The sequence below is a fragment of the Biomphalaria glabrata genome, chromosome 3 (assembly GCF_947242115.1).
Source record: "Biomphalaria glabrata chromosome 3, xgBioGlab47.1, whole genome shotgun sequence".
NCBI lineage: Eukaryota > Metazoa > Mollusca > Gastropoda > Planorbidae > Biomphalaria > Biomphalaria glabrata.
In genome coordinates, this window is record NC_074713.1 from 22,359,434 (window position 1) to 22,384,496 (window position 25,063).

General features: G+C 30.8%; 1 protein-coding gene across 2 annotated transcripts; it reads right to left on the reverse strand.

Moving 5' to 3' along the window:
• LOC106056827 (serine/threonine-protein phosphatase 4 regulatory subunit 3A-like) lies at window positions 1-24,718 on the reverse strand. 2 transcript variants are annotated; one of them, XM_056024009.1, is made up of 18 exons: window positions 24,197-24,718; window positions 22,100-22,155; window positions 21,802-21,900; window positions 21,263-21,715; window positions 21,008-21,178; window positions 20,240-20,389; window positions 15,558-15,602; window positions 15,332-15,448; window positions 15,185-15,239; window positions 12,106-12,182; window positions 10,573-10,675; window positions 10,235-10,393; window positions 9,583-9,752; window positions 9,322-9,467; window positions 8,860-8,973; window positions 6,997-7,190; window positions 4,405-4,784; window positions 1-3,038 (listed from the first exon to the last, which is right to left on the reverse strand). In XM_056024009.1, exons 1-18 carry the CDS (start codon window positions 24,336-24,338, stop codon window positions 2,925-2,927), a joined length of 2,745 nt encoding a protein of 914 aa, XP_055879984.1. In that variant the 5' UTR covers window positions 24,339-24,718; the 3' UTR covers window positions 1-2,924. The 2 variants fall into 2 exon arrangements, with proteins under 2 accessions (XP_055879984.1, XP_055879985.1); XM_056024010.1 differs by lacking the exon at window positions 8,860-8,973.
• Window positions 24,719-25,063: the final 345 nt, after the last annotated feature.

Consider the following 25,063-nt stretch of genomic DNA (forward strand, 5'->3'; position numbering starts at 1 on the left):
TGATAAAGAGACCATTTATTACAACAGATCTTTATACACAACTGACTTGCACAATTTCATACACGTTGGATAGTTTAAAATTTGTCAAAAACACAAGTTCATTCCACTGTTCATATAAAGAATGATAGAACAGAATTTCAATGGCTGTTTGTATGATAAAAAACAAACAAATAACATGTTTTAAATAAGACAAGTCATGTACTCATCATTCTTACATCTCTTTTATCTAACATAGTAACATGAGTTGTTTTTGTGTATACCCTCAACTTCCAAGTAAAATAGAACTCAAACACATGTAGCACATAGGCTGCTTCATCAGACATCCACCAACCTTGACTCTAGTAATACAATCAGACTTCTGACAACCTACTCTGCATGGAACAAGGATTGTCTATTTATGATACAAATCTACAAGTAACAGCTCATTCCAGCACAAACACACACACACTCACACATCTGTTACTAAGACCATTAACACTGCAACTCTGATTCGTTTAATGCTTTTTCACTTTTATTAAAAGTAACAATCTAGAAATATTTTCATATTTACATTTTCCTATGGTATGCTCTCTTGAAATGCAAGTCAAAATGAGATCTTTTTATCTAATGACCAAGCCATTCAATGGGTCAATCTGAGAAATATGGCTGCTTCAATCATCAGTAATGTTCAATAGTCTTTTGCTAACATCTTTTTTTAACAGACTACAAAAATACATTAAAACAAAAACGAATATGCACTACAATTGTCACAGAATGTTCCTATCTTAATTACACAAGACAAGCAATCATTGTTTAGTCAACTAGAAAACAAAACTGATGTACATGTTTCTGGACAGAAGAAGTCAAAGTACAAACATTGGCTCATATCACAAGTCCTACTCCTTTGAAAGGTGGTTTGAAGTCACATGAGCATGGTTGAAACCAGCCTGACAAAACACTTAAAACATGTAATGCTTAGTGATAAAAGGATGAAAACAAATGTATTGTTGGGCTTGGATTGGGAAGCTATTGATTGAACTCCAGCAGTCTTGTGTACTTTATTTAGCTCTGTGAATGTGTCAGGTCAAAACAAACAAAACCTCATGTCACTAGTTTAAAACACAGTTTGCTCTTCCTGTTTGAGAAATCTTACAGAGAGTAACTACCACTAAAAAGAAACCAAAACAAACATCAAATGTCAGCAAAAAGAAACAATAACTGTCTTGTGTTGGATGTGCAAATAGAGTATTAAAACACACTCACAAACACAATGCTGATATACACTGCATTGTGTTATTTGCATAACAAGATACCCTTACACTTTTTTTTTTCCATGGCTGAGCATAACCAGCAGGTCAGGAGTTCTTTATACAATTTCAGTCCAACAAGACTTGGCCAAAGGAGGTAGTGGGGATTGGGAGGGGAAGGGAGAAAGATCACAATCAACTGACAGCATAATTTTAGATACACATTGCTTAAGTTCATAGGATGAATAGAAACGTCTAACATGTGAATCATTACTATATAACTGAATCCAATACATATTAGGTGTTTATTAAAAAAAAATACAGCAATTATATATAAATTAATAACACTGCCAATTTTTAAAATAATTTTTCTTTTGCAGACTATGGAATTCTTTTTTTTTTTCTTCATAGAAACTGTTGCCACTGTACAATAAATAAATGAATACAATATCTTTCATAGAATGTTCCATTGTGTTTACTAGTTAACTAACTCAATGTCAAATCACCTTGTCAACAAGCTAACAAAAACTAGCATCAACTATTTTTTCTGTTCTAGTATAAAAAAAACTTTGGCTTTGGATGGGAAGAGCTCCTCATATCAGAGATGAATTTGAGCACAAACTGCAGGTTTACACCTGTTTCCTAATGCAATGTAAAGAAAAAAGTCCTTCTCCCCTGGACATTCACATCTCCTTTCACAGTAACAAGAATAACGCAATGGAGATGATCATCCCATAAACAATAACATTAAAAATAAATTAAGTTCATTTTTACAACTATAAAAAAAAAACAAAAAAAAAAAAAAAAACACTGCACAGCACTAATAAATTCAATGTGAACATTCATTATGAAGTACAAGTCAAGTGTGAGAATAGGCTTTGAACTTTCTTATTCATACTCAATTGAGTATTTCACCTAATCACTAAAACTAAATAATACAATTGTTGACTATTTACTGAGACTTAGTTTAAGGAACATAGTTTAGGAATTTAAAAAAAAAACAACCTCAGTTTTTGGAGAGAGCTGAACTTTGAAACAAATACAACGCATGATAAAACTGAACAAAACAGGACTGTGACATGTGAAGCAGACAAAGAAAATAACTTGTCAATGATTGAATTCTATCAGCAAAGTTAAAAATGATTTTTTAAAATACATTTGAGCAGTATATGACTCAAAAACTTAGAACAACAATACAAAGTGTATCTAAATAAAATGTCAAAGTTCAAAATGAATTGTTTTTTCAAAACCTGCCAAAAATATTAACCAACTTTAAATTACAATTGGGTGTGTTTGTATTTGGAGACAGGTATGAACCTCTTGTTTGTACATTCACTAAATAAGTTGGTTTGCAAACAGAATTTTAAGTTTCGTTTTGATCTTTGTAGTTAGGGTTTAGCTTTTCATTCACATTAACTTCAAGTAAGCAGATATTTCAATCAAACGCGAATGATTCTACACACAGAGCAAAGTTAAATGAACACAGAAATGAGATATCTGTGAAAAACCAACTTAAAAAAAAAAAAGGAACACACTGCATTTCTGGATGAAACAATTTTGACAGCACTGTTTCATGCACTTTTTTTTTTGATGGTTGTCGTAAAGTTCAGATGGAAGTAACATAGACCAAAAAAAAAAACTTTGTTTCATTAACAAAACAGTTAAGGACCACACTAATGAAAAATGTTTGTATAAATGTTATGTTCCCACTCTGGGTCGTTTCGGAGATGGTGCTATCACATCCTCTTCTTCATCCTCCTCCTCTTCCTCTGAATCCTCATCTGGGTAATCAACCAAACCTTTAAGACCAGGCTGAAAATAGAAAGTGGCACATTTAGATCTGGCACTAAATATTACTACAACAATCTTTAACTATCACAAATTTTCCAACTTAACCACTATCTAAAACTATAAGTATTAGCTATCTTTGCATTTCAAGTCCTTTTCACATTCTTTACTTCTATGAAACTCAATATATATGCTTTTACAAATCCCTGAACAAGAAAAACTAGAGTAGAGCAGAACATCAAGCCAAAAAAGTAAGTTTGTTGGGGGACAGTGTAATTGTGGAAAGAAATCTCTCTCTTACTGTTTCAGTGCATGGGGAAAAGCTAGAACTGATGAGCTAAAGAGCAAAGGTAACAGTATTATTTATTCTTAAGGGCTAATAGAATATATAGGCAGGTAGGGTGGCATTATTAGGTTTTCCAAAAAAAAAACCAACAACCATTTAGATATAATAAAACGGGACCTCAAATCAGTGAACATCAATACTGACCATTGGGAAGACATAGCTCTAGACCCCACCAGATGGAGAAAGCGACAAAGAAAGCTTTGGACAGTGAAAGAAAATGGGTCTCAGCTCAGGAAGAAAAACGTACAATACCAAAAATGGCCAGCTCCTCTACCACCAAAGCAAAAGCCACCTTAACCAATTATATTTGTGGATGGGAGTGTCTCTCCAAAATAGGGCTCCACAGCCACATTAGGAAGTGCGCAAAATTAATCATAATCGTTCTACGACTGAAGGAGGCCAACTATATATATAAATATATATATAATTATATACATATATATTTATATATATATATACATATATATTTATATATATATATATTTATATACATATATATTTATATACATATATATTTATAAGCTTATATAATCTTCCGATTCTTTGTAATTACTTTGCCTGGATTAGAACCAAAGTCAATTTAGTTCTAGTTTTGGCAAAAGAATTAAGTAATGTCTTGAAATTTAATTACAAAATAAAGAGCTTCCAGTAAACAATGTTTTAATCAAGCATATAAAGGCTGACCTAAATGATATTCTTGTGATTTGTAAATGAATAAAACAGAAAAAAATATTATTGTACTATAATAAAACAGAATTATTTAACCTAAAAATGAAATAGGTATATTATTTTCATAATAAATTGTTTGAATGAATAATTTTGACATGAACTTGGTGTATTTATGGTTATTTTTCTTCTTAAGAAATCTCACACTTCCTTTTTTCTGTGTGTTGTCTATTTAAGAAAGACTGAATCAATTGTTCATTCATCAACAGACACTAGAAGATAATGTTCTGTTAATTTTCTTTATTTTATCATGGAACCACATCACAACTTAATGTAAAAAGTCATGGGGGAAAAGAAGGCTTTAAGAGCTATACTTACTGCTTTTGTTGTGACTACATTATTAGAAGGCGGACTATCTGTGATTCTGGATGCTGTGGTGGTAGTGCTAGTAGTGGTTATAGCAGTCAAGGAACCAGCGTTGGACCCAGTAGATCCTTTACTGGCATGCACACTGACAGGAGATACATGAGGCGTCGGACAAAGCCGACCTGGTGAATGAGGCGACGTGGGAGGGCTACATGGTGACTCAGGTGAGTTTGGTGCAGGCGGTGACCCTCCTGGTGAGCCTGGACTATCTGGCATACTTAATAAAGAAGAAAGGGAGGAGTTGCTGCCTGTCTTGATACTGATGTTTATAGCTGACTTTGTACCACTTAGCAGCCTAGGAGGTGTTTCTACATCAAGTTGGTTGTCTTTGGCTATGAAAATAGGAGAAACAAGTTTATTTACGTTAAATAACTTTACCAACTTTAATAAAATATTAAATATATGAAAGTATTAATGTTTATTATGAATACACCTGTGCATTTCTTTTCCAACTCTCTTCAAAATTTTGATTTTAAAACTACAACCATTTGTGAATTAACATTTTTATAACAAGCAAAAAAAAAAAATATCAATTATACTTTTGCAGATATAGTGTTATAAATTCTTTTTTTGTGAGACTTTTTTTTAAACTAATTATTTTATACAGACTTACTTCTTGAAAAATAAAAATGCCCCTTTTAAGATAATTAAAATACTTTATTTTTGGGTGAGCTTCTTTATTTTTGGGTGAGCTTAAAAATTATTTTTCTAGGAGAAAACATATCTAAGTGGATCAGGTGAATTGAAAAAGAACTGGTCAACTAACTCTATTGATATAGCTGTTAAATGAAAGCTTGTTTTGCAATCTATAAGGCAAGCAGGTTAATATGAAACTGTTTCATTGTTTCACCAGACTAAAATACAATAATTTTCAGGGGGCTGGTTAAGATCAACAAACTGGGATGAAAAGGTTAATTCATTACACATTTGTGTTTTTAATAATTATATTCAAGTGTTATCAAACAAAAAAGTTTATTTAAAACAGAAATTCTTAAAGAACATGTGTGATGATGTTTTTTTTCTTTATTACTAGAAACACTTTTTTTTAATTACCAATATCACATTTTAAGGAAAACTCCTGCTCAAATGTATTTTATTTTGAATTAAAATTCAGATTACAAGATTTTAAAATGTATGGTGAGTGGAAGATAACTCTGGAAGTATAAGGCTAGAAAATCATACAAAGATTCATTTATGATGGATATTTGTTAAAAAAAAAAAAAAAAAAAAATTAATAATAATCATTGAGATACCCATGCACATGTAAGAAGATTTGACCCCCAGTGATGGGAAGAGACTTGTTAAAGTTGTAAAAACATTTTCTATACCCGCAATTTTGAACTGGCATGTTACAGCAACTTAGATAAGAAGGTATTGTTTGTAAATTTAGATGGGAGAACTTGACAGCTTTTCTTATTTTTTTGCACTTGGCATCTAGTTTTGTATCTGGTCAATGCCATCTGAACATTCAATAATACATTAATTGATTAACGTTTTTACTGGTATTGTAACAATTTCTCAATAAAACAACTATAATGAATACATGTGTTTTAACATGCTACAAAAGTATGAGCTACACTGTTTGTTTCACTGGACATTAAACTGTACATAAATGAAAAGGAATTTTACTCTGGGTCCACTAACAATGCAAAAAGCAAAGGTGAGAAAGTTGTTGAATCTACGCTGAATTCTAAGACTTAATATTTCAAAGTTTAGATCTAAATCTACAGAGATTTTAATCAGTCTAGATAAATAAGATGTCCGTATCTAGATTCTTGAATATGAATACTTTTGATCTAGATCTTGATCAAAAGGATGAAAGGTTGGCTGCTATGCGCTTTACCTTTACACTGTGGTTATGATGACCCCTCCCTTAAAAAATTTCTGATATTTTTCTGTCAGAGAAATATCAGGAAAAAAAAAAAAAAGATCAGAAAAAAAAAAAAATTCTGAAAATTCCCATCACTGGACGCATTCACTTAATGGAATGAACTATCATACTGTTTTGTTTTTTTTTAAATACCAAAAAATTATTTTAAAATATTTTTTTAAAAAATAGCCAAGATGTTATTTTGTAATTTAAAGCAGATATATTTAAATAAAAGCAGGAGTTTTCTTTCTATATGTTAAAAAATAGTTTTAATAGATAAAATAATTATAATGAACAAATAAGTAGAATATGTACGTTTTACTTGACTTTTTTAAAAACTTATTTGAGGAAAAAAAGATTTTAAAAAATTGAATTAATGTTATAAACAAGAATATTTAAAACAGGTTTAGCAGGAAAGAAAAGAAGTCCTACACAAGAAATGCGACATAGGTAAGCCATATTTTCTGGAACATTTAAGTGCACCCAAAGCACCACCAAAATGTAGCCTGACGGCAGCTGACATCTTTGCTACACTAGCTGAAAATGGCAACGTCTAATTTGTAAGCAGCAAGATAATTGTGAAATGGAAGAAAACTACTACTTAACCTAAATAAGTAACAATAAATAATAAAGCTTTTTACATAAACCTAAAAGTATCATTTTTTTGGTCTTACTTTTCTTATTCTCCCAAAGTTTATGTATATGCTCTAGGTCGGAGTCTATTTTGTTCTTAAGAAGTTCTGAAACCTGAGGTGTGCTATCATTTTCCTCATTCTCATCATCTTGGCTAAACCACATCTCTTCATCTTCATCTGGTGCTCTAGCATCTCTTCGGAATCTATTATTGCGTACTATTGAGGCTGCATGACTAAAGTAAACAAAATGAGTGATAGATTTAAGCATTATACAAGCTAAGCAAATTATCGTAAAATTATGATCAAATAAAAGATAAAACAAAGATTTTAAAGGGTGAATACATGTTTTTAAAAATGCATTTAAAATCTGGATAATAAACAAGTTAAGCAATTTAAACTGTTAATAAACTGTTAAAGGTTATACAAATCCTGAATATATAGACATGGCTAAATAAATAAAATTGACTCAACTGTAATATGAAATATTTAGAAAAAAATCTAATATAATCTAAACATTTTTATTATCTTAGACAAAATCTTCTAAGTAGGGTATTTTATTCCTAAGCATTGACTAACTAGTAAAAATGTGTCCATTCACAATAATGTGTGTTACTTAAAATTTAACCTCAGGAACACTCTACTTCAATAGAATTTTTAAAAAAACAACAACTTATGCAGGCTAAATTTTCTGAAAGGCATGTAATTTTAAGTATATGATTTAAGTCTATCAAATGATGCACTGAATTGGAAGCTCATTTAAATGACACCTAGTATGAAAAAAAAAGTTAATTTGAACAAACAAAACAAAACAAGCAAGCCAAAAGGTAAATTATATTGCTCAAAATCAAGAAAATGTGACAAGTGCACTGCACATCAGGAACTTGGCAAACTACCAGGTTAAATACCATCAGACCTGCCAATGGAAAATCTGTTTAGTGTGTATTCTAAATAGTATGTGCTACAGGGTTCATACAGACATCAAAGAGTATAACTCATATAATTCTTTAATCTGACATCCAAAGGCTTATTAAAATATTCACTATAAGGTTATGATTAGAAGTTTGCCAGAATAGACAGTTAAGAACACAAAGAGAAAAAAAACATAAAAATACTTTAAAAAAAAAAAAAAGCTTGTATGAAGTGCAATTGTATCAATCAGTTTGGATCAGTCATGTAATTAAATCGGTAATAAATCTAGACCAACAACAATATATCTGTGTAATTAATATTATTTTAACCAATTGTTTTGTTTAGTGGTTTTGTTTAGGGCTATGTTTATAAAGGGGACTAATTCAGTACTATTTCCTTCTCTTGTTCAAGATACCAAAAAATATTTTTTTAAAATTAGCAATAGTTAATTAACTAATTGTTAGTTTTTTTAATTGATACTTGTGTTGTCTGGTAAAAGACATAATTGTGCTAAATTTCAGCTTGATCTGAGATCGTTTGTCAGAGAAATAATTTGTACAAACTTTTTACAAGACAGACAAACAGAGTGAGTTGATTTAAGCTTTGTAAAAAGACTGCTGATGTGTTTTCCTAGTAGAGAAAATAAAAGAATGTCAGAAAAAAAAACATTTTTAATTTTACTTAATGCTACCTAGTCATATACTGAACATATGTAGTATTCAATATTAGAGTGTAATGAATGTTATGGGTATTTTCAGTCCAGACAAGTAAACAATATTAGTAATGTTCCAAAACATTTGAGAAACCCAGATATCATCATCATCTTCACTAACTTTTCTGGTCCTGGTCATTTATTTTTACCAACATCTTTCCAAAACCTTCGAATAACTGTATGAACCCTGCATGTGTATTAAATGTGTTTTAATAGTTTCATGGAACAGGGAATCTGAAATTCATTGACAGATCTGAAGTAGCCAAAGTGAAACCATATACCGATCACTATTTTCTTCATCAGCGTCTTCTATTTCTGGCAACACCTGAAAATCTGACCACTTTCTCTTCCCTGAGGTTTTTTTCAGTTTAATTGGTGAAACTTTTTTAAGTGAGCTATTAGAAAAAAAAAATAGAGAACACAAGTGTCAACAACCAACCACAGCAAGAAATTACTCAAATGTTTAACAGCTTAATAGCCAAGCTCACTGTTTAAGCTTTTCAAATGTATACCAGCTTTCTAGTCAGCTCACCATTTAAGCTTTTCAGATGTATACCAGCTGTTTAGCCAGATCAGTGTTTAAGTTTATCTAAGATATACCAGCTTTTTAGCCAGATCAAGTGTTTAAGCTTATCAAAGGTATACCAGCTTTTTAGTCAGATCAGTGTTTAAACATCAGGATTTTTATTTAGAACAAAAGGAAATACTCATTATAAACATGGATAAAAATGTTAAACACTGACCTTTCAAACGAATGTTTATCTCGACTTCTGTCCCTTTGTTGGTCATATCGAATCTTTAATGTTTCAAAAGTTTTGACATATTTAATTCCTTCTAAATCTTTCTGGAAAGTCTCTACAATGTATGTGCTTAATGACTTGATGTCCTCCTAATAATAAGCAGATTATGTTTAACCTATTAGTGACATATCTAACAACATTTTCTTCAAAATGCCTAAATAAAAGCCTTCCAAAAATGTCTCAATTACAAACAAAACAACTTACAACTTTGATAAATTCAAAAAGCTCAATCATAGCCGAATTTATCAGATTATAACGATCCCCATTTGCAAGAAAAGCATCCACTATTGGTCTAAATAGATTTTCTTTTATGATGTATCTATTGTAAAATTCTTCTTTCAATCCTATTATCTTCCGACAAAATCTTAAGGCACCTGAAAAAAAAAAAAATGCTAATTAGAATTTTAAAAGTTCTCTCTACAAATAGCTGAACATGTAAGATTCTTAAAATTGTTCATATATATTTTTTATTCAACTATAAGAATGTCTGTGCTCTTATACCTCATCACATTGGCAGAAAACTAGCATTTAGTAAAACACATTGTCATCTTAAAATATGTGATTTTTATTTTAATTAATGAAAGAAATTATGTTTGCAATTAAAATTATCTTTTTTTTAACATGCACAAAAGGAGTAAAACTGTTAGAATAGTTTCTCTCAAGACTAGGCTAATGTGTAACTTAGTTATTACACAAATTATTCAAGAGATGATTTATTACTTCCCTCTTACAACATCTTTTTTTTTGTATAATTAATATAAATTTCAAGATCAATAGAGTAAACTAATAAACTTTTCTTGAAAAGGCAACAATCAACAGTCATAAGAACATACACAATAAGTCAACTTTTACTCACATAGAACAAGGAAAGAGTGCCTGGATTTTAATAGCACTAGCACTCTTCGCAAAACATCTTTTGTAATAATGTAGTTTTTTATGTGGTAAGTATGGTGCTCCACACAGAATGTAAGCAATTCCAAAATAAGTCCCAAAAGCTGTGCACTTTGGTAGTCATCTGTAAAATATTTGAACAGTTCAAGGCTTATGGCAAAGTTATCTAAATATTTATCAATAAATAAAGTTACAGAAAAAGTAGAAATAAAGCAATCATTAAAATCATTAAAGTACAGTATAACTTTCTAATGTAATTTTTTTTTTTTTAACTTTTAAAGAAATATTTGTTGAAAAAATTACCCCTGCTTGGTTTATTATCTGCTGTGTTTGCAAATAAAGGTGCTGTTAGCACATGCATACTGTGTTTGTAGAAAAAACTTAAGAACTCAGATTTTTCAGTTTTCTGTATATATATAAAAAAAAAACATAAAAGTTTCACTCAATTTTTATCAATGAAAACTTAAGCCCTAACTCTCACACAGACTCACTCAACATTAATTCTCAATTTTCCCATTTCCAAACTTTCTCAAAATTAATATTGTTATGCCTCTCTCTTCTTTACTTTTTTAACCCTCCTTCTTTGGACCTTGGAATAACTAATGCCCTTTCACACTCAACGACAAAGAGATATTTTCAAGTTAACTCTCACAATGTACATTTATTTTGATTCACTTCAAGTTTTAATATTTATTATTATGATTTCATTTCTTATTCCTGTTTTTTTAACTTTAGCAGACCTACCCATCTAAAAAAAAATCTATAGATTTAACACTGATGGTTAAAATGTGTATTTTTTGGCACCTGACTGTGTAACACATGCACAATTTATTTTTGTTCAAAGTGTTTATATATTTTCAATTATTATTGGCCATCAAATTGTCACTATAGACTTAAATTTACATCCAGATCTGAGCTTAGACTAGATCGATTCTAAAAGAGTCTATTTAAATATTTAATTTTTAATAGATTTAGAATTTAGTTCTATATACAAGCTACCATCCGCTACAATACAAATTTCCATAGACTACAAGGACAGACCTAGATTAAAGATTCTAAATCTAGATCTAATTAATTATGTAGGTCTAGACGTACTAGACATAACAAATCTAGAACTCTAGATCTAGAATGTAGAGGATCTATCTACAAGGTCTAATCTATATCTAGATTTAGACTCATGTCTAAATGTTTTGTATCTAGTGCTTCTATATTTTCAAAAATTAAAATGAACTCTGGAGACTAAGGAAAATGTCAATGATTTTTTTGCATCCAAAGTTCTTTTGGGTTTTAAAATAATAATTTATTTCTAATAAACTTTTAAAATAAGTTGTGTAGCGTAGATCTAGATATTCTTTGTAATTGTCCTAAGAATTGAGTGTAAGACTCATGGAATTCTAGCCCTACAGAAGCTTGCCTCCATCGGCCTGTCTAAACAAACTTCTGTATAGATCTAAATCTAGATGCTAGATGTATTGTACTACTGCACCACTCATAGCACTCTCATTTTCTTCAGGCCAAGTGAACGATTAGGGCATAATGTCTTCACTCCACCTTTACTGTTTATTTTTTCAACATATAATGTCTTAGTATGACCCCCACGAATACTTGCAAGTTAGCTTAGAGATGAGCGAAATAAGGGGTGTATTTGGGGGAAGTTAGTTTTGGTCTGGTAACTATACACTCTAAAGCCATTACAATTTCTCTTCAGTTTGCAAGAAATAGCCATACACAATTTTTCCAAGTAGAAAAGCTAGTCAACCTATAAAACACCATCTAATATCATGATAACAATAGTGCCTTGTTTACCAAATCGTAAAATAAATAGATGCAACTTACACTAGCTGTAGCCAGCATGTTTTCTGGATCCAGAAGAAGACGCAAGATTCCTATTAACTGCACTGCTCCTCCTAATTCTAAAAATAAGAAAAACATTTTGTTTTTTTCATCTTGTTAATAATTTTTTTAAAATTAATTTAGTATGACAAATTTTTGCAACTAATATTTGGAAACATCAATAAACATTGGTGTGAATGTACATTTTGTTTTTTTAGTTATAATGTTTTGTTTGGTGTAATGCACAAATTGTAAGACAAATTTCCTTAGGGACAATAAAGATTATTATTATTATTCAGGGTTAGTAGCACTTTTCCATGACAAAATTTTAGGAGATTTTAGGAGGTTTTTTAAGGATGAAATGTATGATGTGTGTGTGTGTCCTACCCATTTGTGTGATACACAGTAAAACATGCACAAAACTAAGCATTTATCAAATCAATTATTGTTATTTGATTTTAAAAATAATAAATATCTTGCCAATATGTCCACAGAAAATGTAATGAAAGTTATCTTTTAATCAAGTAACAACTTGACTGTCATCCCAAAACCTCAAACAACCATTTTTTTTTTCAAAGATTTATTTAAAAACATTACAAATGGTTACTTTTCCATTTTTTTTTTAAATAAGAAACATTCTTAGAGATGCCTTCATAATGTGTATTCTCTGTGATGGAAATGTACATTATTAGTTCATATATGTATCTTATAGATACTAGAGTCATGGTGTGCATTTGAGGTAATGTTTTATTCTTTTATTAGCTAACTTAAATCCTTCTCATAAACAGAGCCAGTAATATATAGGGCAATATAGGTCTATTTGAATTTTGACATTTGCTTACTAAAAAATGGCTTTTGGATTGGGGGGGGGGGGGGGGGGAATTCGACCTATTCGCGTTTTTTTTTCCTAGCAGATTCTTTTTCAAGCTTATAGTTTCCCTGGCTTTTACCAGTGAAATAATTTTTACGGACTATTCACAACTGCATGCGAAATATTTTCGTTAAATCTACAGTGGATCTAGACTCTTGATCTAAGTCACTAAAATGCGCGGATTTTTTCAAGGCTGTGAGAGAATTATCTTCACTGAATTTACTGTAGATCTAGACTCTAGATCTAAGTCACTAAAATTCGCGGACTTTTCAGTACTGTGAGAGAAATATCTTCACTATATACCTATATTCTAGTGATTTAGCATAAATCTAGAGTCTAGATCAAAGTCGAGAAAATTACAGGACTTTTCACTGCTGTGTGAATATTCACTAAATTTAAATCTAGATCTAGACTCTAAAGCTAATTCGCTAAAATTCGCGGACTTTAACTCTAAGTCACTAAATTTTGCGGACTTTTCGCGGCTGTGTGTGAATTATCTTCACTAGATTCTAGTGATTTCGAGTAAATCTAGAGTCTAGATATAAGTCACTAAAATTCGCGGACTTTTCGCGGCTGTGTGCGAATTATCTTCACTAGATTCTAGTGATTTCGAGTAAATCTAGAGTCTAGATATAAGTCACTAAAATTCGCGGACTTTTCGCGGCTGTGTGCGAATTATCTTCACTGAACATACCGTAGATCTAGTGTCTAGATCTAAGTCACTAAAATTTGCGGACTTTTCGCGGCAGTATGCGAATTATCTTCGCTGGATATACGTAGATCTAGAGTCTAGATCTAAGTCACTAAATTTGCGGGCTTTTCACGGCAGTATGCGAATTATCTTCGCTGGATATACGTAGATCTAGAGTCTAGATCTAAGTCACTAAATTTGCGGGCTTTTCACTTCTTTGTGCTAATTATCTCCACTAGATTCTAAGTGATTTAGCGTAAATCTAGAATCTAGCGTATTTCTAGAGTAATCTAGACATTAGATGTATCGAGATCATTAAATTGACTAAAATTCACTAATTTTTCAGGTTAGATGCAAATTATCTTCACTAGATCTAACTTAGATCTAAATCTTAATCTAGATAGGCCTACTATTACTAGATACTAGCTAGATCTAGAAGATTTACCGACTTTCCACGCGAAGTCACTCTTACACTTACAACAAGAAGATTTTAGGTGAGGGAGGGCCTGGAGAGGTGCAGCCTACAAATTAGTCTGGTAATTGCTCTAATTATAGACAATAGTCACTACAGACTATATCTAGCGCGTCTTTAGTGGTAACAATAAATGGAAACAAACATTTCTACGCTGACTTCAGAAAAAAAAATGCCAGGTGAAATGCTTGCTTGAACCAAGGCCATCTTCAATCACGAGGTCGCGCTTCAAAAGTGGGTGAAAGGCGGTGTAGACGCGTCACTGGTCAGCTCATTAACACAGTCAGTCCGTAAGGTCATGCGATCAGAATGCATAGTTACGCTGTTGTTGTTTTTTTCCCCGCATTTTTAGCAAGAAATAAGCAAAATTATATTTAAAAAAAAAAATTGGGTAAAAATTTAAGGAGAGTGGACAAAATTTTAGGAGACTATCGGCAATTTTTAGGAGAATTTTAGGATTTTAGGAGACTTTTCATTTTTTAGGAGATTTTAGGAGTTTTTAGGAGCGCTACGAACCCTGTATTATTATAATCTATGACCATTAAATTTCTGAGTAGTGTTAGAAGAAAAAAAGAAATTAAAAAATTAATAAACAAATTAATAAATCTTTTAAAAAAATAATATAAGACAGTTTCTGATATTGAGTAATATCTTTTGTAAAGTAAAATGTCAAAATACATTAAAATACTGAAAACTTATATTAAAAACATAGACTAGTTTTCATTTGTTTAAATTATAGTTTTTATATCCTATCATATTTTGTGGTGCTATTGATAATAAATGGTAAAGAACATGGCTCCTTCAAACACCATAAAGTTTTTTTTTTTGAGAAATCCTGCTAGACAAATCTTATTTAAGTGTCTAAAAAAGTAGTCATGTGCTAGGTGAGCCACTAAAGAAGAACCGATGATTACTTTTATAACTATTAATTCTATTTATTATAAAAAGGTCATTTTAGTAGACTTAGAGAATGCTTAAAAAAAAATATATTTCTAATATAATGATCTAGTAGAGTCTCTAGTTATGTTTAATAATTTGGTGCACTAACCTGGATCTGTGTCATTGATCATCTGCTCAATGACTAAGTTGATTAAAAGATCCTCCTGTACAAATATAGAACAAAAAAAATTTATACTTAGGACTAGAAAAGAGAAAAACCCATTACAAAGAGTCGAATAGCTTTCAAGGTACTTACATCATCAACACTTATACTTTCATGTAGAATAAATTCACGAACCATGGACGGACTAAATTCAACAATGTATGAAAAGATGTCAATAGCAGCCAATTTCATTTTTTCATCATCTAATCCCTGGTAAAAAGAGTTCAAAATATTTAAGTGATACAATCAAGCATAATGAATTTTCAGAAAAAGATTTATTTAAATAATGCACAATCTAGAAGTCTGATATGTTGCTTACCAGAATAATTTCAATTGAAGACAAGATTCCCAAATTTGATAATGTCTGGGGGGAAAAAAAAGGTAAAATGTAAACACACAGCAGAACATCATAATATAAATGTTCAAAAATACATTCAATAAATTTAAATTTTACTAGCTCTTTGAGAATATTTAGTCAATCCCCCAAGCTTCAAATTTTTTTACAAGAAAAAAGTAAAGTATGGCAGAAAACAGATTTTCCATTGAGTTGATAGTTCATTATCTCTTTATATAGGCCATCCGTAGCATATTTGGTTATACTGAGGTATAGATCTATGTTTGTATAAGCTTCATTTGTAGAAATTCGTTTTTATAAAGATTTGATGCGTTTGTGAATGTCCCCAAGTATCAATATGACGACGGACAGGTTTTACTTATGGATTTATGTGATCCCGTTTGAAAAGGTAAGAAACATATTATTTTTATAATTATATGAAAAAAAATTGCTTACTTACGATTAAAAAATGGTTATTGTAAATGATTAAGAAAAAAAAACGTAAACAAAAAGATTTGTTTGCCTTAGAATTAAAAATAAATAGCCTCGATGACATTCAGCCATATTGTTCGTCGTCAGATCTCGTTTTAAGATATTTAATTATTTCCACTTAAATATTTCATATCTAGATTACTAAAGACATAATTTTAATTTAAGGAATCCTTATTCATTCATTTTAGTACTTAAAAATTATATATTTAAAAAAAACTTTTTTTTGAGCACGTTTTTTTTAACCAATTGGAAATTCGTCGTTGGAAATGGACGTGATACGCTTTTTTAAAAACTTGATTTTCAATCATTCAAGCTGAATCGCCTAGGCTGCAGCAACTATGAAATGCTATCTCAGTCTAAAGTAGCCAAAAAACATGATATTTTGAAATATTATCAACTATTTTGGTAAATATTTTACTTTAATATTAGTCAGTTGCAGATGTGAGATTGTTAGAGATGAGATCGAGGTCGACATTAGCGCACACGTGTTTACAATGGATCCTATGGAGAACACACAGTAACACTAATCTAGATCTAGTTTCCAGAAATATATGTCTAGATCTAATAGTTTCTAACTTATATCTACGTCTTAATTAATCAAAGCAAACATATTATGGATCAAATTAGATTGATTAGAATCTAGATCTATAATCTATGACTATAAAGAGCCTTGTGTTTGTTGTAAAATGTTTTACATGTTTCGGATGTTCCTTCAGAGTTGAAGATAGTTTACTTCCTAGTCCAAACCTCCCGCAGGACGACGGGGGATGGGAGCGGGCAGGGTTTGAACCCTCGACCGTTGATAAATCCGAACGACAGTCCAGCGCACAAACCGCACGACCAGGCAGCCTTTCACTCTACTAGTACTAGACCAAAACGTGTGTAGTGTGTAGATATGTAATACTCTAGATCTAGTTTACCAAACAAATCAAATCTAGTTCAATCAATGTCTTAAGTCTTAAAACGTAAAAATTAATAATCATTTAATTAATTCTGGAAATAATTGTGTACATTAGAATTGGATCTACTAGACTAGATTAAACTAGACTTCATTAAGACCTCGTACTCGCTGTACTGTCTTTCTTCAATTATCTAGACCTAGTAGATCTACCACATACTGTGACATTTTTAAAAAATTTTAATCAATTTAATGTAGATCGAGATCTAATCTAGTAAATTCTAGTTTAATTGATTTGTGATTACTAGATCTAGATTCAAGATCAAGATCTAGTCTGGTCTAGATTACTCTAGATTCTAGATCTACACATTTAGTCCTTGATCCAAAGAATTAAAAGCATTACAGTAATTAGACACTTATTAAATCTAATACATATAGAATGATGTTTTTAGATGTTTATAAGTATGAAAAGTGTTGTTCTTTATCTTTTGTCAGAAATAGAATAGATACTGATAATTAATAAACAATATCGTGCCTTAATTAATCCACCCTTCCTTGACTGTGTATTAGAATAATTAGATCTGTTGCAGATCTCTGAAATATCTTGATAATATTTCTATTATTAGATCTATAGATTTAGATCTAGATCTATAGTCTCTATATTATTCTATAAAGTCAATAAAGTCGAATACGAAGATCTAAATCATGCTATCACTATCATGGCTATCTAGGGCACAATCAAACATTCAACATTCATAGCATTGTTTTATTTACATTTAGACTAGTTACATTCTTAAAAGTTATATATAATAATCTATTAAATCCAGATCTAGATCTTTTGTAGTCTAAAATGTACTTTAAACATCAGTTAGATCTAGATCATCTAGCTTCTAAATGTAGCACAGACTCACTTTGAAGCTTTCTGATATGCATAGTAATCTTGCATTCTTAATATCATTATGATATGTAATACCATCCAAGATCTAGCTATTTACTAGACATAAGTTTTTTTTTAATAAATAACATTCTTATTTAGACTATATCTACAATGTATATCTATCTAAAATGGATAAATATAAATAATATGTCATGATATAAGAAAAAAAATTTGACTTTTTTTTTTAGAAGGGTGGGACGGGTAGGGGGCTTAGTTATTAGTCATAAATATTAAAAATAAATGTTAATTCTTTTTCTTGTAATCTTCTATAAGTATACTTACCTTGTGACACATTCTTCTTTTAATATTTTTTGTTGTTTTGTGAAATACATGGATTAAAAGACATATCTTCTGTGAGGGATGGATTTTTCATGTCGAGAGGTAAGTGCAGACCTGCCTACCAAAAAAAATCCAAATGTGTAACGCTGATGGTCAAAATGCGTATTTTGGAACCAGAATGCGTAACACTTACGAGATCCACTACTTTGTCATATATATATATATATATATATAATATTAGATCTAGACCTAGATGTCATGTTTAAATCTACAATCTAAATCTAGATCAATACGACAATAGAGATGATATCTAGACTAGATCTATGTCTATATAATGAATATAATCTACTCTAGATCTGGGCTCGAGAGTGTTACCGAAGCCGTGGATCCGCTACAAACGTAGGTCTACTCCAAACTTTCGTAGGCCTACTTTCGTAAGCCTACCTTCATCCTTGATCTATTCTATACTAAGACTAAGAATCTAGTCTAGATCCAGACTAGATGGTAGTAGATGTTATCGATCTAGATCTAATCAATCTAAATCATACTACAACTAAATTGGATCTAGATTGTTGAGTAATGTAGAGAATCATGACTAACCTAATGACTAGCTAGATCTATTCCTGTATAACAAGCTTTCTAGATCTAGAATCCAGATCTAGACTAGATATCTACAATGTCACTCAATGTGTTTTGAATCGATAGCACTTCGATATTTTTTTCTATACAAATGAATACGGGAATCAGGGATTCAACATAATTAATTTCTACTAATGAACTTACAAAAAAAAAAGTCACGTTGGTGTATCAGCTAACTGACGGTACCAACCCGCCACTCCCTCACTCTCGCGTTCTTCATTTCTAGACTAAATCTAATTGCTTTTAAGAACCAATCAACGTATAGATCTGGACACAATGTGTTCCCCCACCTTTTCTGTCCCCCTCCCCCCCCCCCCCCCCGGCCAACAAAACGGCTTAGCGTGACCTCCGTGACCGCTCGTAAGCTAGTCAAGAGAGGGGGGAAAAAAGGAAATGAAAAGCGTAACACGACGGGTTCAATGCGTATTTGCGTACTGACGGTCATTTTTGGGAGATTTTGCGTAACGAATACGCATTTTGCGTAACGGTAGGCAGGTCTGTAAGTGTGATTGACCTATTTTTTTATGGGTAAATAATTGTCTGGTGCTTATGATTTATTTTTTTTAATTCCTCTATTCTTGGGCATTAAAATTGATATATAATATGTCAAAACTTTAACTGGTTTTGTTATTAAGCATGATGATAAGGTATAATTTGCAACTTTTTTTTTTATGTGAGGGTGGGGTCTGGTTATGCTCAATTAACAGGCATAAATGTTTAAAAAAAAATTTTTTTTTTCAAATGTTCTATAAATATTCTTTACTTTGTGACACATTTTTCTGATAATAATATTGTGAATTTCATGGATTATTGGACATATCTTCTATGAGTGATGGATTTTTCATTTTTAGGAGCAAGTGTGTTTGACCCAATTTTTTAATGTTAAATAATTGTCTGCTGCTTCTGATTTTTTTTGAATTCCTCTATTCCTGGGCAATAAAAATGATATATAATATGTCAATAAAAGCCATTTTGAAATTTATAAAAAAAATAGCCCTAAAAGTAGAATGTTGAGAGCTCTATCTGTTCTATCTGTTTTCCGCCCTATCCCTTTCAGACATTTTGATCTATAAGGAAGATGAAAGCTCAACTGTTTATGTGGCCCACAATTAATGAGAAAACTGTTTGTAGAAAAATTACAATCTTAATTGACCTTCACAAAGTGTCTGGTTTCAACTGATGTTGTCTCATATATTCAGAAAAAAAAAAAAAATTAAATATATGTCTGGATATTTAAGTAAAAGGATTATTACTGGTTCATTTATGAGATGTGTGCAAATTTGTAATAATTATTTCAAGTATCTTAACACTGGGTAGGTGTTTGCTTGGACAAAGTCTACAGATTCAAAGGTATGCATATATGGCAAACATCACATTACTTTATAACAGAAAGAAGTAATGAAAATTAAAATCTGAAAATACCTTATAAAAAGACTCTCTATTTGGCTGCTGCAATGTTTGAGAAAATGTACAAAATTCTTTGAGGAATAAAACCAAATCTCTTCTGTGGTTGTCATCTGTTTCTTCACCAGTCAGTTGAGCAAACAATGTTGTTAGAAATTTGACATCATCCTGAACACCAGGATATGGATATTTGCAAATTAAACATTTGTGTCTACATTGCTTCTAAAGGTGTATGGTGACCATTTACAATAAAAGCTTTAAAGTGATAATATCATCTATTTCTACTTTTAACTGCTATTCATATTTTAACTTTATTATACCTGCCTTTTTCAACATTTTTTTTTCACACACAAGTATCAATAAATAGACAATAATTACCCCCCCCCCTTTCTTTTTTTGCTGCTAAGTGTCACTATCTAAATCCTTTAAATTATCTGTTAACACAGCCAGGTTGAAAAACGCTGATTTAAGCTAATTAAAAGATGCAATAATATCTATTTTAAATTTAAATTCATACACCAAATTATTTTTTTAAATTTCAAATGGACACTGACATAGAAAGATTTAACATAACTATTCCACTTCTTTTACCTCTATACACCATGAGAAAGTGTCATTGATTATTATCTTAATATTTATTTGATCTCTATTATTATTTATTAAGGAAAAAAAGTCTCTTAAAAGGAGGAACAGGAGAAATTAAAGGTCAAGAAACTTCAGATCCAATACAAAACATACAAATTAAATGCAAAAAGTTACATCCTATGTTTATTATCACATAATTACCTGAATCATACTGACTATTTCCACTTTGTTAAAGAAAATAAACGAAGAAAGAGATGAAAGCATGTTTTCTTCAAATACAGATGGTGTGGGTAATATGACATCCTGAATGTACTGTACTCTGTATGTTTGGTGAATTTTGGTCTCCAGTTCTGAATTGGTCATAGGTACAACCTAGCAAAGCAACAAATAAGTAAATACTTCAATAATATATTTTTTTAATTAGTTTATCAATTTTTAAAAAATTAGTAAGCTCACCTCTTTAAACTTGGCTGTGTTTCGTAAATATTCCCTGTGTTTGGTCGGTGTGGGTGACGTTGGATCATACTCCAGGATACCAATAATGTCAAATATAATATCATCCGAAAACATGATCTCAAACAAAGCATTTTTGTTGAGTAGGAATATACTTTTGAAAATTTCATACAAATGATGAAGTCCATCAATGTTTTCCAAATCTTCACACATATGAAATAAATCCACAAGTTTGCGAATATAACTCTCAGCTTCTATTGCCACTGCAAGTTTTTCCCGTCGGATGGGAGATGGCAAGACAGATGAAAATAGCTCAGCTATTTCTTCAAGTTTACTCGTTTCACAAGGAGGAAGTTCTATTGGTGGAGCAGCATCTGGCATATCATCAAATCTTTCATCTTCAGACTCCTCAACAACATCCTGTGTTATATCAACACTTGGATCTTTTCCTTGAACCTGAGAATAATTCACAAATGATAAACTTTTTTTTTTAAATCTTTCCTTTTATCAATATAAAATGTATATTTTTAGTCAATATTTACCTGACATATTTTCTCCCATATTTCATCACAACCAGCTTTTTCTTGAAAACTGAGTGCAAGATCATAATTGTCTGCCTCAGACCAGACTATAAGTGTTTCCTAAATATATTAAAATTTTTATTTTGAGTCTTGGTGGCATTTCTTAACAGATTTAACTTGTTATAATATAAATACATGAAAATTTAACATTTTAAACTTATTACATAACAAAATATTTCTAAATATACACACTCTGAAATAATAATCCAATCATCAAGAAATAAAAAAACTAATGGCATAAAATAAAAGAAAAACAAACCTGTTGCTTTTGGTAAGCCGTATCTTGTTGTATTTTAGACTCAAGTAGAATAGATCCTGACAAAAAAAATTCATGAATAAATGATTAAGATTTTAATTAGCTTGTCATACATTTAACAAAAAAATATATAGACAGCTTCTAAAGTTTTAAGCCCATATTTATTATTTTCTATATACAGTGGTAAACAAAGAGTAGAAAATACGGCTAGAAGGCACAAATGTGCCATAAGCTTAAATCCAATTAATGGCATATTATATTTGATATTCATGAGTAAGTCAATTTAACAAAATAACTGTACAATCTGATCACTATTACTTTTAAACTTTAAAAACCTATAAGAAAAACTGCAAATAAAGTTAAATTATTTCTACTTTGTCAGACCCATACCTTCTAGTGATTGGAATCAAAAACAAGTTCAAGCCTTTATAAAAGTAACAATGGGGTTGCAAGTACAGAATTTAGACTGTTGCAAGAATAATCTATGCACTACAGCCAACTCCTAATTTAATTTACAAAGTATATGAAGTGATTTGACAAATAAATAGTCAATATAAATCAAAGGCTATTAGACATATATATTTGACATGATAAGCAAACTAAAACAAAGTAAGGTAAACTTCCTTATGTTTAATATGAATACAACATTTTGCTACAAAAACAGCTTTTGAGTTAAATAACTGAATTCTAGATTGCTAATGTATTGGAGGAGCTACTATTTCTTACAATGCAACAGTTTGAGTTTTAATACAGCTGAAACCTCTCAACTAAGAAAATGACAGCAAAAAGCACTAAAAATCAACCAGAAAATAAAATTAAAAAAACATGAAGGTTTATCAAGAAAAGCAGTTCAATTGAAGAATGAAGTACACGACATGACTTACTACTCTAATGTTTATGCTAACAAAATAAACAAAATGTATGCTTTTTATGTGAAAGACGCTACCTATGCAAAGGTGTAACAAAGAGTACAAAATGAAAAAAAAAATTGAATACAATTTGTTAAATACAATAAAATAACAAGAACTTTTTGCAGACATGAAGGATAAAATGAAAACTAAATTTTGACATATTATTGTTTAATTTCAACCTTCAATTTCAAGATCTATATCAATTTTTGATCTAACACTATGACAATAATACAAAGGGTAAACAAGTGATATGAATCAATAATAAGAATAAGAAAAAACAAAAGTGATAAGTCTAGTTACTCTAGACAATTTAAAATTATTTTATAATCCATTTTATAGGCAGGAAATGAAGACAATATAAATTCTAGTTTTATTGTAACTTTGTATGTAAATGTAATACAATGTGACAGTGATTCCAGTAAATGTTATAAAAGAATCTAATGTTTACAATGTCACAAAAAGGGTAGCTAGGGCTAGATCTACTTGATCTAGAATTGTATAAATAATCTAGAATCTACATCTAGATCTATCATAAATGAATTTTATATTTATGTGCATAGTGGTATAGTTGCCAGCCATAGTACTAGATAAAGATTTAAAAAATTAGTAGATCTTTATCTAGATCTATATTCTATTGACAGTCTCTAGTATTCTATAGTCACTACTATAGTACTATAGTATACTACACTGTACTATACTTTAATATAGTATATATAGAATATAGATCTAGCAACTAAACTATACTATAGTGAATAGTGTAACTATACTACTAGACTCTATAGCAATCTAGATTCTAGATAGATCATGAATGATAGTTGATACCCTCCTACTACAAAAGTCTACATCCTCTAGATTCTCCTCCTGGTCTAGAGTCTTTTGTAAGTGCAGATCTAGAATCAAGATCTATATTGAACTATATTGTTTAGCCTAATTAGCCGGGAATTAGCCTAATAAGTTTTAAGCATTCTATTTCTAATTCAACTTAACTAGACTGAGACTCTAGTCAACTCAAGTCTATTATGGAACAAAAGCCTACTACTACTAGTACTAGTCTCTAGATCTAACTAAGTCTAATACTAATATTATTATGAAGATGAAAGTACAAAAGGCAAAAGTTACATGATATATTCTAGAATCTAAAGCATTAGATCTATATTACATCTAATTAAGAGATAATATTTTAGCTCACCATCTGTCTCTGATCGTACAAGTAAGGACATTCCTCTCAGTCTTTCCACATAAGCTGATGAGACATGTCCTGTACCTCTGTCATCCCACTGTCGATCTTCATTTAACATATAAAGCTTTACTCGTCGCCTAGTATCAGCCATGTTAAATGAATATTTACTTTTTATTTACGTATTGGTAAAAATCTACACAAATTACTTGAACAGCCAATTAGCACACGAGTAGACAGTACTAGAATCTGCAACATTCAAAACCAAAACACAGGATTTTGAAAAGCGTAGGCTAGCTTAGCTGGACGAAAAGTGCATGGACCCCGATACTTCTTCATGCCGTACGACCCAAACTACTGAGCTGTATTATTAACTTCATGATATATGTTGACATAATTTTTTACTTATAATATGGCATCTCGTATGTGTTAGATAAAGCAAAACAATCTATGTCGGCTAAAAGTGTACTGTGTCAACATTGGTTGCGACTATAAAAGGCCGCCATATTGAATGATTGATAATCGAAATGTGGGGTTGCCTTTCGCTGTTTCACGGTTTCCCAGATAAAAAAACTATAATCTCTTGGCGAAACAAATAAATTCAGCAAACATGAACAAATGGCTCATTGCATCCATATGGTTGTGAAAGACACCGAATGATGAGGCTGAAAGAAGAATTCAAACATTTCACAGTAAATGCTACACAAAAGTGCTGGGTATCAGATATCAGGAAAAGAAGACAAATGAGTTTGTACTATTAAAAGTCAACACTCTGGCTGGCAAACAGGAGGAATTCAACAGGCCAACTGTGAAGAGATGACAGATGAGCTTGTTTGGTTATATTGTAGATATAAGATTTGACTCACTGTCTACAATTGA

Excerpts from the sequence above, each read along its gene's own strand:
- LOC106056827 (XM_056024009.1), bottom strand. The coding sequence starts at position 24,338 with ATGGCTGATACTAGGCGACGAGTAAAGCTTTATATGTTAAATGAAGAT. Across the intron at positions 20,390-21,007 it reads AAATAGTCAGTATGATTCAG|GATGATGTCAAATTTCTAAC; the intron begins GTAATTATGTGA and ends CCTGGTGTTCAG. Across the intron at positions 10,394-10,572 it reads AGATAATAAACCAAGCAGGG|ATGACTACCAAAGTGCACAG; the intron begins GTAATTTTTTCA and ends AATATTTTACAG.